Here is a 16358-nt window from a genome sequence, read left to right on the forward strand (position 1 = left end):
AAAAGTCCTAGTCACTTGCAAATGCTTCTCTGGCTTCAGAATTAAAAAGCACGTACCACCATTTCTCTGCTGCGGGAATGCTTCACCTCTTTTTCACTCACAGCCCTCCCTTACCTGAAAGGCTGCACCTGAACCAGCAGAGAGCGTGGCAGAGGGACCCTGGGGAGGTCCAGGGCCACAGGCCCCTCCACCTCCCTCTCCTCCAGGAGGCGCTGCCCCCTCCCCGCCCACTCTGTGTTAGGGCTCAGCTGTTAGGGAAGCTCCTATCCCCCCTTCCCCACCTCAGGAGGAGCTGGGGAGCATCCCACAGCCCCTCCGCCAGGACCAGGCCACAGAAGAGCCTGGTTTCACGCTTCTTTTTAGAGGGGCGCTTCTGAGGCAAGATAATGGTTCCAGTTCAGCCCCAACATCTAGAAATAGTTTGTAATGCTTTCAGATGATAAACAGACTTTTGTATCACTCAGTATCTTCTTAGCAACTTTGATGTAGAAAATAGGACAATTATGGCTTTTTTCAGTACAGCATTTGCTGTTGCTACAATCAACGATGGGTTTCCTCAATCAGTTGGCTCCCCTCAGACCCAGACTGGGGGTGGGGAGTGCCCTAAACCCAGCTTCCTCTGACATATTCCAACCTCCCCCTGCCCTTCTGAGCCCGGCTCTCGCTGGCACAGGCTCTCTCCTGCAGGGCCACGTCTTTTTCATCTTTATAGCTCTTTAGCAGCCAAGGCGTCTGGCTGAAAAATCATGACCTGTCTTTCCAGTCGACCTGGCCGAGGTACAGCCTGCCACAGATCTGGGGCGACGTAGCAAAGGAGACCCGGGGGAGAGGTGCTGGGGCATACCTGCATGCCGATAACCGCGTAGATGAAGAACAGCATGGCGATGAGAAGGGCGACATACGGGAGCGCCTGGAAGAGAAGCAGCGCTTGGCTCAGCGCGCGCATCCTGTGCCCCCGGATGGCTTGGGGGCAGACTGAAGGCCCGCGTGGGGCACACACTCTATTCTTTTCCACGTTATATTGAAAGGACATCAATAGTGAGGAAGAGCTTTTTAAACCCCAGCCCAGCAGCACGGCTTCAGCCCTGAGGACGGCAGCCCACGCGCACCTCGGGTTACGAAGCTGCAGGCACGACGTGCTTTCCACAGTTGTTAACAGTGCGTCCTAATCCTAAACAGTGTCGCTCTCAGAAACTACTGTACTTGATGAAACAATTCCAACATGCTAGACAATTAGATAGCTTCCGCTTTCTTTTGTGGGCGTGTTTGAGGTGGGGGCAAGGGGCTCTTTTGCAAAGGAACATCTTTATGCAAAATCACCTTGCATCTGCTTAAGTACTTCCTTAGGGTGAAGCCTTAGGAGTGGAATTACTGGGTCAGAGGGGAAGAACCACTTTCTGGCTGTGGCTGTAGAAAGCAAGACACCTTTCTTAAAATGCACTCTTTCTGAAAGAACCGCGGAGCTGGGGGCTGGGCCAGGGAAGAAAAGGAGCTAGCTGTGTGGTCACCAAGCCTGGGCTCTCCTTAGGAACATCAAATATAAGCACATGTGTCGGATCAGACCACTTGTCTTTTTTTTTTTTTTTTTAATTTATTCATTTTTGGCTGCGTTGGGTCTTCGTTGCTGCGCGCGGGCTTTCTCTAGTTGCGGCTAGTGGGGGCTCCTCTTCGTTGCGGTGCACAGGCTCTAAGTGCGTGGGCCTCAGTGGCTCTAGAGCGCAGGCACAGCAGCTGTGGCGCACGGGCCTAGTTGCTCCGTGGCATGCGGGATCTTCCTGGACCAGGACTCGAACCCGCATCCCCTGCAATGGCAGGTGGATTCTCAACCACTGCGCCACCACGGAGGCCCACCACTGGTCTTTTAATCCAAGGCTCCTCAACTGCTTGTCTCCCTCATCTCAAGTGACAGAAGATTTCTGTGTGCTTGGCACGCCTCCAGGGAGTGCCCAGATTGTTAAACTTAAGGCCAAGCTCACATGCATAAAGCCTCCACTTGCTCTCCTATCTGAGAAAGGTCATCAGAAACCCAGTGGCTAAAAAGCCTTCCGACTTGTGCCAGCTCTGGATCTGTGACTGCCAGCTTGGCCCAGTGCAGTAGCACCATCCTGACAACTGGACTGGTTAACAGAGTCCCACAGGGTTAGTTTCAGGCTGTCCTTGCCATACCAGTATGCGTTTTCTCCCTAGACGAGCAAATGTTTAAGAATTCTCTTGGCATAGTTTCTCAATTTTTATGGACATGAATGGTCATGTATGGTCATGTCTCTGTGACATGAATTCATCTTATAGTGACCAAAACTTTTAAAACAAAGTTTAATGTAAGAATGACATTATTGCCTGAATCATTCTATTTTTATAGCGGTTCATTCACAAATGTTGGTACTTTGTATTAATAGCAACCGTCTAGGATTTAATCCCTTTCCAGGACCGAGGCTCACCTGCTCGAGGCCCCCACCTGCCCTGCCTCTCTCAGAGCTGCATCCCGGCTCCCCCTACAGTCTCATTTTCCCCAACAGGACTTGCGATTTCCCTTCTTTGAGTTTCTGGATCTACCTCCTTCCCCAGATGCCAACCCTTCTCCTCTTTACCTGTTAAAATTCTACCCACTGTGGAAAAATGTTTCCTGGGATATTAACACCAGTTTCCTCAGAGCCGATGGGGTTGTTCTTTGTGTATCTTCGAATAACTTAATTTGTTAATGTGAGCATTTACTACTTTTGAATTAAAAAGTCAAAAGATAAAGAAACGAAGATCCATGACTCATTTTCTAAAGTTCGTGCACATCTACAAACTCCCCCATGCAGTGCACCTCTTAATAAGAATCTGTGCCCCCCTCCCCAACGGAGTAAGTCCAGAAGACCAGAACATCTAGGGTGGGATGCTGGAAGGTACAGGAGAAGCTGGGTTCTGTTTGGAACAGCCAAGAACCAGCCTGCACCAGGCTGGAAAGCCATAGATGACAAGGGGGACCTGGCTTATACCTAGGTGCCCTTCACTCTGTAATCTTCCCAGGCACTGGATAACCCAGGACGGAGGATGGTGTGCTGGCCAAGGCCAAGTAGTCTCTGATTTGTATCTAGATTAGCCAACGGACAGGACTGCCGCAGCCTTATGAGGCTTCCAGGGGTCGGCTGGGACCCTCCCTCTCTCAGACATCAGCATTCATCCCGGGCATCCTGGGGAGGACTGAGTGCGGGGAGCCCCGTATATCTACCCATCTCAGAAATGCTGCAGATTTCTCAGCTGCAGGCCTTACTGCTTTCTCTTCTGCTTCCTTAAGCAAGTAATCCTATTTGATTTATCCAAGCAATGCTGGGCCCGTCTCCTCAGCATTGCAGGTCCTCTCTGGACCTAGGTGGTCACAGTGGTCCTGCAGAAGGGAGTCTGGATCCTCCACAGCAGGGGACAAGCACTAACTTACATATGCTCTTTGAAGACAAAGAAGCCCTTGGCATGGCTCTTACCTGGAAGGACTTAATAAAAGTCCACAGCAGTGTCCGGATGCCTTCCCCCCTGCTGAGAAGCTTCACCAATCGCATCACTCGGAAAAGACGGAAAAAGGTGATGGAGATTCTATTGCTCTCTTCAGAGTTCTGAAGGGTTATCACGGAGAGGTCAAACCCAATGGAAAGTAGAACATGCAACACTTTCAGAAAAACAGCAACAGATGCAAACAGAGGTGGCAGAGGTAAGAATTAAAGATGTGTTTCTAGGGCCTTTTCACCTTAAAAAGCATGATATGAAAGGGAAAGTTACATGCTAACAACACAGGGCTTGGGAAACCCTGTGTCCACACAGCACATGCATGTCCACGTGGTCTAGTGTGTTAAGAGGACACTGGGCTGGTCAAGAGTACTGGACACTGGTGATGAATGCAAACCACTGCAGACACTGTTCTGGAAGGACAATCATGGAGAATACAGAACAACTAGCGGAGAACTCGACATGGCCAAATAGAGTCAAGGAAAAGGCCCAGCCCCTGGAGACTAGTCACTGATCTTACCCCAGGTGTAGCAGTTGGGACAGGGACATTTTCACTTTCAGTTGGCTTTAAGAAATCAAAGATTGAAAATGTATTAATGAACTGGGAAGGAAGCAAGGGTTCAGGAGGGTGTCCCCCCCTTTTTTTAAAAAAAAATCTGTGGTTCATGTCTGAGGATAACACATCTGCTCCCTCCCTGAGGAAATGCCACAGGAACTGCTTGCAACTGGACTTGTGGGTGGGCAGCCACTGATGCAGGCTCAGACACGACCACTTTCTAATTCACACCCCAGGACATGATGTTTCAAGACTGCAAGACATCCAGTAAAAGACAACGCTGCAAGGCCTCAGTTGTCCCCAAGCACAGAAATGCAGAGTGGGATTCTGCTTCTCGTGGGAAGACTGGTCCTCTTTTTTCAGTCAGGGTTGTGGGTCTGAGCAGCTAACTGCTCCGAGGCGGGCCATTCCTAACCCCGAGGAACGGGATGACTACCAAACAGGGCAGAGCGGCAGCCGCCTGCGGTCCACAGACCTCCCCCGCCCCACTCTACTCCTGGGGCCGCGCAGCCGGGCGGCGGGCGTCCGATGGGCCCTCACTGGCGGGGCTGCCGAGGAGCTGGGCAGGCTGAGTCAGGGCAAGCGGGAGAGGGGCTGGTTTCCCTCCAGAAGCCTTCGCTGCCCCACCAAGAAGGCTCAGCTCTGGGTGACTCTTGGGAAGAAGCAGCTCAGCACCAGCGTTCCCTGAGCTTCCGCAGTGCTGTCTCACCCGAGGTCTGGCTGGGCTCCTGTCACTTGGGCCCCAGGGTGCAGAATCCCAGCCCTTGTCGCCCTGTGGTCACCGGCCTCCCCACTCAGTCTGTGAGCCCCCAGGGGGCAGGGACCTTGCCTCACTCCACTCGGTGCCCAGCATGGTGTCTGGCACTTATTAGAGGTTCAGTAAGTGTTTATGAGAATGCAAAGAGGTTGTAAGCCAACTCACAAATATCAGGAGGCATCTTTAAATTAAACAGTAAAGGCTGAACAAGAGTCAGGAAATGACGGCCTTTTTTTTTTTCCCCTTCAGTGGGGTCACCTCTGCTGAAGCAGCTGGTCGACCCAGAAGGCAACAAAGGAAGGAGGCTCTTCTGACTGGGGACCCAGAACTGCTGGGTGCTCTCCAGGGCTCTAGGGAGCCTCTCTGCACGGTGGGCCTGTACAGCTAAGGGATGTGTGTGCACGCACGGATGCACACCCTAATCTGATGGGTTCTCCTCCCGGGAGACACAGGGAAAGGAAACACTCCGCCCTGGAGTCTCACTCTCGTCAATGGCTGCCTCCTGAGATCAAACCTAAAACTCTATAAAATTCATAAAATAGAAGGAGTTTGGGCACATCAAATCACAGCTGAAATTCAACGAGATTACTAAGCCAGGACTAACGGGTTCTGATGGGGTTAAAAAGGAGTCCCTGCTTCGCCTGGGATGCTCGGAATGTGACCTCTGCAAGGGGTTGGTCAAAGCCTGGTCACTCTTTTTACATTCCTTCTATCATCTCATCTCAAAAGGGATCACATCTCCTTAAAAGGACAGATTATGGTTTTTAACTCATGACTTTAGCAAATGAAGGAATTCGTTTTCCCAAGTTCTCATGCTTGCCCACACCAACTCCCTAAGGGCTGTGTGCAGGAGGCTCCAGTCTCACCCATACAGCTGGAGTGTGAGGGGGCATCTGTGTGTGTGTGTGTGTGTGCGCACTTGCCTATGCTCAAGGGGACCAGAGTGTGCATAAGACAGAACACTCTATAGTATATTTCTGCAAAGTCCATAACTTGTGTGTTGGACTTACAAGAGAATAAGGAGGCCGGGTGGTCAGGGAAGACACTCTTTCTGGCCATGACCTGGCCCAAGCCTCTTCTGCTGGCCCCTCCCTAGCCCACGCCAAGTCTGACAGACCTTTTACACTCCCCTTATGACATGAGAAAGTTAGCAGCCAAACTGACTTTTGAAGGGCACATCTCTTTTTCAACTGCTATCTTTGAAGTATGACAAATCTTGGCCTATGAACTTGAAACCGTGGGTAGTCTTTTGCTCAAAAAAAACAAAGAAGAGGAAAAGACAGCATTTGTGGAGGGACAAGGCAGCACAACACGCAAGAAAGGAAGGACAGAGCAAATGGCACACCAGGCTGCGTGCACCCCCAGTGCAGCCTGTGACACCCCCCCACGTGCCTCACTGGGCAGGGAGGACTGGGCAGGGGAGAGTGTCACTGGTAGCACTGGGGGAAAGTGCAAGTTGCCAAAATATCTTACAAATGGAGGGACCCTGAGGATGGCTTTGCCTAAACTACAAACGCCAGCCTGATGAAAAGGGCAGGCCAGCTCTCACCCTGGGCTACCAACTGGAACTGCTTGGGGATCTTTAACAACTCTGATGCCTGGCTCTCACCCCAAAGCTTCTTATTTAACTGATCTGGGGTGGCCCCAAGCTTTCCCAGGTGGTTCCAACATACAGCCAGAGCCGAGAGCAGCAGCCCAAGGCCAGGGTAAAGCTGGGCCATGTCTTCAGCTGGTCACCCCTACCAGCTCATTCCCTTTAGGTCTGGAGGGGCCACACAGAATGCGACCACCAGAAAAGCCCATGCAGGCTGTTACAGCTAAGCAATGGGTTCTTCTGGAGTTGATGAGGTTTCAGTACTCAGATGGATGCAAAGAGAGCAGCTGCCATCCCCATCTTCCTTACAAGGGGTGGAGGAGGCTCAGATACACAGGGAGCTGGTGAAGGCTGGAGATGGACCAGGAGCCAGCTGCCACTCCTGGGATCAACCGCAGGACCCCCCCAGAGGCTGTGAGACTAGGGAAGGTCTCACTCCCCAGGGAGTTTTCCAACAACAGCACTAGGGGCCGAATGAATGATGTTTCAATAGATGGAATTCCAGTGTCATCCCAGGGTCTGGACTAGATGACCTCGTTAACTCCTTCCCGAGATGCCACAGTCTTCATCTGGAAATCCTACAGGGAAATGGACCCTCAGCCTTAGGAAGCCAAACTATGTGCCAGAGTCTGGAAAGCTCCTTCCCACAGGGCTCCCAAGCAGGCTTTTGCAATGTAGGCTCTGGGCCAACCCCCTGCAACTACAGAAGGCAAATGAGCCCTGAGTTTCCCAAGTGCAAAGGGATCAGTCTGCATTTATGCATTAATTCCCATCTTTTCCTAGAAAAGCTGAAAGGATACAGTTTTCCAATTCAGACAGGAAGCAAACCAGTTACCCTGAGGCATCCTGGAGAGTTCTTGTTGGGGAGCCTCTCTCTGACTACTTCTGACCTGGTATGTAACACCTCTGGGATGGAAGGCTTCTGTATTTGGGATTGCTGAGTTTGTCTCCAGAAACCAGAGACCTGGTCCCTAGAAAAGGGTTAGCATACAGCATGGAGGGCTGAACAACCTGACCGTGGATTTAGAACAAGAGGCTGAGTGTAGCTGCGGGCCACCTGGTCCACCCCGGGTACACAAGTCAGGGACAATTCTTAGGTCCCTGGGAGTGACCTCCCTACTGACTTTGTACGTGCTCTTAAGTAATAACAATGCAGACATTGCTTCTAAACAAGTGTTTTGCCTCCCCGCCAATAATGATAATCGGAAAGACTAAATGTCAGCAACAGCCATTTCCCAGGTTAGGGAGAATATGATGCTGGATCATTTCTCCATTAAAGGAACAAACAGGCATCGAAGAAGGAGCAAAACGGAGCCTGTCAGTCCTCATCTGACATTTTAGCAGCTTGATGACATTATGACCAACTGTGATGAAGACAAGTCCACGAGAGCTATCAAACCATGACCGTGGCAGGGCAGGGGTCATGGGAGGGGGCGGCAGGATGGAGAGGGCCGGGTGAGCATGCAAGCAGGACAACAGAGAGGGCCATCCAAAATGTTTTCGCAAAGAATACAAACGCAAGCTCGATTTCTCATTTCCAGGCCACATCGTTCATTCTTGAAGACTATGCTGCCATGTCACAGAGCCAAGCGTGACTGACCAAGATGGCCCCAGCTCAGGCCCCAGGCTGGAGACAACAAAATAGGGCACAGCAAACAATTTAGATGACCACGACCCACAGCACTCCTGTGAAACTCAGCGAAAACCAAAGGTGGGGAAGCCAAAGACAAGTATACAGTCTTTCGAGTGCTTTTGCTTTAACAACGACTTCACCGTATATATGTTTATATATACTTGCCGCTACAATTTTCTAAAAACAAAACCAACATGAAAATCAATTAGGCAACAGAAAAGAAAGAGCAACAGAGGTTGGGAGAGACAGCACAGCAAGTTAAACATTGCAAAAAATGATGACTTATGGCAGCTAAAAACAGCCAACAATGGACCAAGAGTATTCATGCTCAGCTGAGTCAGGAGTGCGGGGGACAGGGCCACCAAGGGAAATGATGTGTGCCGCTTCCCGGGGAACTCGGCATGGGGGTGTGTAGAGGAACCACCGGCTACACTCAGAGAGTTATGTCACCAGAGGTTAAGGACATCCAGTCTCTCCTGTCTTTGTGCCGTGGCCTGAGGGTCGCAGATGCCCAATAAAGATGTGATGAAGGACTGAATAAATCAGAAGGTGGCCTTGAGCATCCCCTCTTCATTGAGGCCAGCACAGAAATGCTGAGGTCCCCTAAGGTGGTTTTCTACTGGGCCAGGGCCTTGAACTCGCGTTGCTCCCGGCTCAGGAAGGTTTGGTCTCAGGCTCCATCTGACCAGGGGAAAGGTCACGTACTGAAAAACAGTACGAGGATGTTGACTGGTAGGATATTTGAGTCTGACTGAATGCCAGTGAAAGCCTGTATTACACAGAAACCCCAAAGTCAAATGCTAACTAAAAAATTTCGTGTGGGCTTTTATAGACCTGTGGCTTTCCTGACTGATGGAAGGTGAAGGCGGACGTGTCTGAGACACTGCTGGGCAGGGCTGAACCAGAGGGAAGGCACAGTGGGCTCAGCCCCAGCACGCGGCGAGGCAGCCAGGAAGCCGCGCGTACTGTCGGCGGTGCACCAGCGCGGGGGGTCAGGCATTAGAGAGCTGGGCTGTCCGCTTGGTAAGCAAACCCTGGCCACATCCTGGTGCCCAGAAACTAAGCATGGACCCCACCACCTGCACACCACGTGAAGCACGGAGCGCTCCAGGGAGACCTGCTCAAATTGTCACTTACGATATTTTCACTTCCATTATAGACCACCTCTGACTTACATGAGGGTCTGGTTCCAGAATGTTCACGTAAGTGTACTTTGATGGAGGCTGTAAGTGCTTTATGTGGTGAGATGATTAAGCAGGCAGATGTCTGGTCATAAACTCAGGAGGGAGCCCCTGGCAGCCCAGGGAGGGCCCTATGTTCTCCCATTCGCATCAGGTTATTTTATAACCAAGCATAATTCACACATTATGAATGGTAATTTTATACCTGACTTGTGGAATATTTCACATAACGTGGAATTTACATAAGTCTGGGCTTAAGGAGGTTGGCAGATCTATGTACCTAAGTCTAGTAAAATACCATTTCAGTACCTGGTCTTGGCATGAATTTGAGTGTCATGAGGCTTAACTCACACCCTCATGGACATGGTAATGTCTTACAGTTCATTTCGCTTATTATTACAAGGAAAATCTATACTTAAAATACCATTGTATCTCCCTAACACTTTGGGAGCTTAAGCAAGTATTTTCACAAATATGCCTATCATTTTATCATTGCAACATACCTATGAAGCAGGGAGGGCAGACATCATTCATCCCAGTGGTTCACGAGGGAACTGAGGCCCAGGTCCAGGCTACCACTGTCCTGCTACTCTACACTCCACAGTCAGCCTGGCCCCCAAAGTGGTGGCATACAGAGATCTCATCATTGTTATTTGGTACAGGCTGTCTGGGCACCAGGATGGACCATATGAGCCCGCAGGTGTCAGCCAGGCAGAGCGTGGCAACCCCTTCCCAGCCAGGCATGGGGGGCGGAGGGCCAGGTTGGCACCGTGGAGCAGGAAGCCAGCACAGCACGGCAGCCCACCCCATGCTCCACCTGTCCCTGCGAAGGGCTCCACACAACCTGGGCACCCACGGAGGCCTGCTGATGAACTGGGGACGGACCAGGTGGGCAGGGCCAGTTCTGCCCGCATCAGGCCCTCCCGGTCTGGGCATGGGTCAGATCTGAGAGGGGCCAGTGGCAGGCGGTGCTCCCCTCTCTGCAGCCTCTGAATTTTGAGGAAGGTTCTCAGGATGCTTCCTAAAGGTTGGGCAGGGTGGTCACCCCACCTACCACGCTGCTCCTCAACAAAGGATTCAACTGGGTGCAACAAAGGATCGCTGACACCCTCTCCTAATACACACGAGGCCCTCCTTCCCCTGGCCCAGGGTAGCCTTCAATCTGCGTCACTATTTGGGGAGCTAGGATAGGCATGTTCCCCAGTGTCACCAGTAGGGCTCAGCAGACACAGGGTACAGGTGAGGACACCCGCAGCGGTGGCCACGTGCTCAGGGCACGGCTGTGGGGTTTCCCTCCTGTGCCTTCACAGACCCACAGTGGGTACCAGGGCACACGTTATGAGCTCTGCTTTCCAGCTCAAAAAACTGAGGCACGAAGCAGCCAGGGGCCCTGCCAAGGTCACCCAGCTACTGAGCGATAATGTTCACATACCCACACAATTAACTCCTAGCCCTTAACATTTTAATTTTAAAGATAATGTTTTCCTTCCAAAATGGCAATTCTACATTTACTTCCCCACTCTCATTCAGGGGAAGGGGATGGGGGGCCGGGCGGGGGAGGGAGGAAAGATGACAAAATGTTCTTAGTCTTTTGAAGCAAATGTGTGCTTGAATTTCTAAAGTGTACAGAGGTCCGTGGGGAGGGTTTCTGGTCTCCTCCGTGTTAGACTTAACGAGGTTATAGGACACAAAATTTGCTACTTACATTCACTTCAGTTATAGCAATATCAACGACGCTACCAACAACAATTAAGGCATCAAAAGTGTTCCATGCATCAGTGAAATAGTGCTGTTAGAGCAAGCATTCAGAAGCCACAGAAGAGAGGAAGCACAACAGGAAAAAAAGAAGAAAAGGACAGTGTTATAAAAGGGGAACATTCTAGCATCAAGCCACCTGGCTACTTGAAAAATCACCCTAAAACAAACATGTTATAGGTACATCACTTCGGGTATTGCTTCTGACACAGCAGATAAAAACAGTTAGAGACGCCTATCTTGCCCTGCCTACCGCTGACTCGGCTTAACTCTGCAAAACAGTCAGTCCTCCAAAAGGCGATGTGTGTCTAAAGGCCTGGGGATCAAGCTCTACGCTAAAAGGCCTCTTTTCTGCAGCTCTCATTAGAAAACTCCTGGTTTTCAATCAAGTACGACTGGGCTCTGTGACTTGTCCAGGTGATGCAGTGCAGGGCCGGGCGGGTGTGCAGACAGAGACAGGATGGGAGGTGGCCCCGGGCGGGCACATACTCACGTCGGCTTCGCTGAGCGCCACGTCTACAATGCTGCCGATTACGATGAGGGAGTCAAACGTGTTCCAGGCATCACTAAAGTACCCCTGGACAGAGCGGGCGGGGGCAGACGTTTATGAGCACGTAGGAAGGAGAAGCCACGCCGACCACGTGGGGACACACCCGGGCCCCGCAGCAACCACGGCAACCAGGGGGTGTGGGAGGGCCAAAGGGAAGTGACCATACCGTCCACCGGTGCAGAGGGACATGGGGCAGGGGCACCTGCATGTGTGAGAGAGGCCACGGGTGCATGGGCCAACACACACACACACACACACACACACCACACACACACCCCACACACACATACCTGCAGGACAGAGCGAGGCACTTGGCGACCCTGCCCTGGCACACAAGGTCACAACCTCAACCCCTTACTAGCTGAGGGAGGAGAAGGCCCTCCTACTCCTCGCATGGGGTCCCCAATCACCTCCTTCTCTTCTTCCACGTCAAGACCACTATGACCGGCGTTTCACACATTCTCACTGCTGTGCCCTTGAAATAAACCAGTATCCCTGCCCCACCTCGACAGTCCAAGTACTGCAAAGGGTGTGCCCCACGGCAGGATGTCCTCACAGAGCTCTCGGTCTAAAGGGACATGAAGGCTTACAGGGAGACAGGCCAGCGATGCACGCCGTGTAAGGCAGAGGTGTGGCTTGTGGGGCTGCGGGATCAGTGCACAGAAGGTCTCACAGGGGAAGGGGCGCTCAGCGCTCCCACTGTCCCCCAGAGCAGCCCCTATCTCCTGACAGGCTCCTTCCTCCTCTCCAGCTCTGGCTTCCCTCCCCTCCCTCTGCATCCTCCAGGCTCAGCGGACTCCTTTCCATCCCTCAAACCAACACCAGGGTTCTTGCCCACCTCCTGAGGCCTCTGCGATCCCGGCCTCCCCACCCCAACTCTACCTGCCCACGACCACTTCCTCCTTCACACTCAGCTCAAATGCCAACGCCCTGATGGCACGTTTTCAGATCCTCCTGACATATACCTCCCATCCTGGGGACTCCGAATGTCTCTCAGGTCTTGATCACTGAATCTGGGGCCTCTGCCCGCAGGTCCACCCCATGGAAAACCCTCTGAGGATGAGGACTGTGCTGCCTGCTCTGCCCCCTCCTCCACTAATCCCACCACCCAGCCCAGAGCCGCGAGCCTGGATAGCGCTTGGCACGCGGCAAGCCTCCTCCTTCCACCAACTTGCACCCTCCTGGTCATGCAGCTCTGTCCTATTCTTGTTATTTCAGGTCCTTGGATCTTGTGGAAGGTACAACATCCCTACGACTGTGACTTACAAATCTGTACATACATGGCACACATTTTGCATCCTCTTCTGGGCTCAGCACAGTAGGTGCTAAATTACTGCCTGTTGTCTCCTGATACCCCCCAGGAAGCCCTCAATCGGAGGGGGTGGTGGGGAGAGCAGTGCACGGAGGCTTCTGGTTGCAAGGTCTGCAAATCAACTGCATCTTTTCAACAAGTCAGGACGTGTTGTGGAAATAAAAATTCAGGTCTGAAGCATATAAAAAGGGGCCCAGTGTGCTTACAACGGGGTACACTTAGTGCTGGATCAAGAACACCGGAACAGAAGGTACTTTGAAGTGTCAGGTCCCATGAATTGGTGATCAAGTGCAGGCCCAGAGGAAGCCACTGCACAGCCCCAGACTTTTATGACGCTATGGAGAATGTGGGCACGCTGGCTGTTCTAACAACCGGAGGAGGGATGTTTGTTCTAATCACTGTTAATCACCCCAGGTGCATTTATGGGGGACCTGTAACGCTGACTTAGGGTTTGAGATTTTTTTAAAATTTCATCTTAAATAATGTAAGATTTTCCCAACCAACTGCCATGACTTCTGACCCCGCCCCGCCCCCTCCCCTGCCATCTCCTCTCTCCTCCTCTCCCACAATCCCAGCACCTCTCTCATAGTTACTTACCCTCACGGACTGACTGCCACCCTCCCAGACCCTCCTGTCAGCCCTCTAACAAGTAAACAAAAGCTCGCCTGCACCAGCTCTGATGATCTGTGATAAACGTCTAATGGGAGCGTCTGCTTAACAAAGACAACGTCTTGTTCCTTACAGCTTCTCTTCTCAAGATGCGGGACTCTTGGCTGGCAAAACAGGAGAGGCGGGCCACGGTGAGGATAGGACTGGTGCCCCTCAGGAAGCCAGCTGTGCTGGTCAGAGACGAGACCCAGAGCCTGCGCCGGGACATAAAGCCACATCCTGCTTCCCTCCCCGAGGACAACGCCAAACCAGAAAGTCAGCTGGATCACATGGTGCGCTGAGCGCCGCCGCTGTACCCGGGTTGTGAGAACACAGGGTTTGCTCTTAAATTATTTGCATCACTGCGGATGGTAACACACAGTGGGCTGACTGGCGGCCTGGCCACAGAGCACGCTCTGAGGTGCACAGCCTGTCCTTTTCTTCATGGATTTAACAGCAACCCAGAACTGAACTGCAGAGAGCATGGTGAGCCTTTCCCTCTCCTCTAGGGAGGAACTGGTGCCTTAGAAACACGTGGTCATCAGTAACAACTGGGGCTCTAGGGCACAGAGAGCAGTGAAGACCCACTGTCCCCCCTGTCCTGTCCCACACCACGGGCCCTGCCCCCCTCTTGCTACAGTACATCCTTTACCGGAGGCCGAGCCCACCACTTGTGCACTGAATGCCCCTCTTACCTACTTGAGACTTTATTCCTGAATAGCTCCTCTCTCTCTGTATGTCTCTGTGTCTCTGTCTCTCCAGAATGATCAGTATTCACCTTTGGATCATTCCTATCAGCCGGCAAACTATTCTCCAACTGGCCCATCCTGGCCCACTGTGATATAAAGTCACTTTAAATCAACACAACAGGGGCTTGATGTTTGGGGTCTTGGAACTCTTTGGTAATCTCATCAACACCCTCTCTGGAGGGTCCACTGCACTCACAGAGTTGTGCCCAAATTCTAAAGGGTTCCTGGACTGACACCCTCATCTAGGCGACAGGAGGCTTGAGTTGCTGCAGGCGGCTGGAATCACAGGCTCTGGCCAGATGGCTTGCTAGGGGTCCCGGGGAGGCAGAAAATGCCAGCCCCGCCCCCCCTTCTTCCCACATCCTGTTTCCCTGTTTAGTAGCCTCCTAGGTAATAAAATCACTGTCAAAGTGAGTATGACTCAGCCCCACCCCTTTCCCATCAAAGCCGCCGCAGTGTCTGGGTGACCAGAAGGTCAGGGCTTCTAGCACGGCGCCCACCTGCATGCTCTCTCCTCTTGGCCAGTCACAAGAGGGTCTCCTACAACTGAATGCGGAGGCCAGGGCCCCTCAGGTGGAATCAGCAGTCCCTACCAGTCTGGTCACAGTTGGCCCTTATTATTTTTTGTCCAGCCTCACCCATCTGAAAGGATCAAGCAAGTCAGCCACACGTAATAACATTTATTACTCAGAAACACTTCTGACTCCAGGAATTTAAAATCATAACCCAGACTAACGTGGGCTTAGGGCCAGGAAGCTCCCTTGTTTCTAAGAACTCTATCTTGATTGTCCATTAACATCATCTCCAGCTAGACTATAGGCTCCTGGAAGGAGAGCTGGACCCCCAGCCAGGATAGAGCATGGGCTTGGCACATGGTGCGTGGCAAGGTCTATGCAATGGAAACAAGAGAAGCAGCCCAAGTCCAGGATCTTTTCGCTGCCCGGCCTTTTGGGGTTTACTGAGGCAGCCAGATCACTTACCAATTTCTGCCAGGGACTGTCTGGGAAGCATTCGACCCAAGGGATGACCCACAGTGCCAACTTTGGGTAGAAACTGTAATTGACAGCTTTCTAACCAGCATAAGCCTTTCCAAAGGTCAAGTGGAGGCTTAAAGAAAAATACATTCACATTTGGCCACTCTGCTCTGCCCACATCTCCTGTGATAGAAAAGCCAGTAATGCCTGATGGCAAGAGGCTCGTCCATCCGTTCCTTTCTTCCTTCCACCACTTCCCACGGAGTAACCAGCATGTAGCAGGCGTCGCGTGAGACAAACACAACCCAGCCCTGAGCAGCTGCTCATCAGCTAATGGAGAGAGAGACGTGGCGGGTACTGATGTTGACAACGCACAGTGAGCATCTAACAGAAGCACATGTGAGGGGGAGAGCTGAACCTGGCTGGGCTGGGGGGACACTGTGACGGAGGAGCCCACATTCCAGACAGGCCTTAAAAGATAACAAGGTGGAAAAAGGGCTTCCAGACACAGAAGCACGTGCCACGGAAAGGTCCCACATGGTAACAGTGGGGATGGGGTGCAGAGGAGGAATGGCTAGGAGCGCGTGGCCGGAAATGAGGCAGAAATGTAAGTGCGCTAGTGTTTGGTGCAGAATATTCGACTATGAAATTACCTTTTTTTTTTTTCATACAACAGGTGGCATGGTCAGCTTTCGGTTTACAAAGGGAGTGTGTGGAAGATGAAGGGAGGGGGCTGAGGCCAGAGGCAGGAGATGGTTCGGCAGTCAAGGAATGCAAGAGGGAGGAGGGCAGCGGAGGCTGGGGTGAGATGAGCTGGCCACTGAGGCCCTGGGCGTGGACGCATCTTACCAAGGGAGAAGGGGACCAGGAGGGAGCTCGGGAAGCCCCGGCCTTGAAGGGATAGGCTGAGCCCATGAAGGAGTCTGACATCAAGTTCTAGTTAAGGAGAGTTAATATTTCCTCTCAAGCATTATTTGGCATTAAAATAAATCACTGAGATATATTTATGTGATATATATATATGTGATCACTGAAGAACTGAAAAGATAGTGTCAGGGTTTCTTCCCAGGAGGTGCAGAATGTGCTCCAGGAAAATTGCTGGGGCTGATTAAGCAGCCTTATTCCTGCCAGGGACCCTGGGGGAAGGAGTGCTGTCCTGGGAGGCA

General features: G+C 52.0%; 1 protein-coding gene across 9 annotated transcripts in view; it reads right to left on the reverse strand.

Moving 5' to 3' along the window:
• Positions 1 to 16358, reverse strand: part of CACNA1D (calcium voltage-gated channel subunit alpha1 D) — a 320332-nt gene that overhangs the window by 37045 nt on the left and 266929 nt on the right. For 3 of the 9 annotated variants that reach the window (XM_082347972.1, XM_082347971.1, XM_082347973.1), the window contains 3 exons: positions 11453 to 11536; positions 3465 to 3593; positions 845 to 910 (listed from right to left, as the gene is read on the reverse strand). In XM_082347972.1, the coding sequence (XP_082204098.1) occupies positions 845 to 910; positions 3465 to 3593; positions 11453 to 11536 (279 nt within the window). Of the gene's footprint in view, positions 1 to 844; positions 911 to 3464; positions 3594 to 4003; positions 4049 to 10909; positions 10994 to 11452; positions 11537 to 16358 lie in introns of all 9 variants that reach the window. The other 6 variants (XM_082347965.1, XM_082347966.1, XM_082347969.1 and 3 more) reach the window with 3 other exon arrangements.

The sequence above is a fragment of the Balaenoptera borealis genome, assembly GCF_965194805.1.
Source record: "Balaenoptera borealis genome assembly, chromosome: 12".
In the NCBI taxonomy this organism is placed as follows: domain Eukaryota; kingdom Metazoa; phylum Chordata; class Mammalia; order Artiodactyla; family Balaenopteridae; genus Balaenoptera; species Balaenoptera borealis.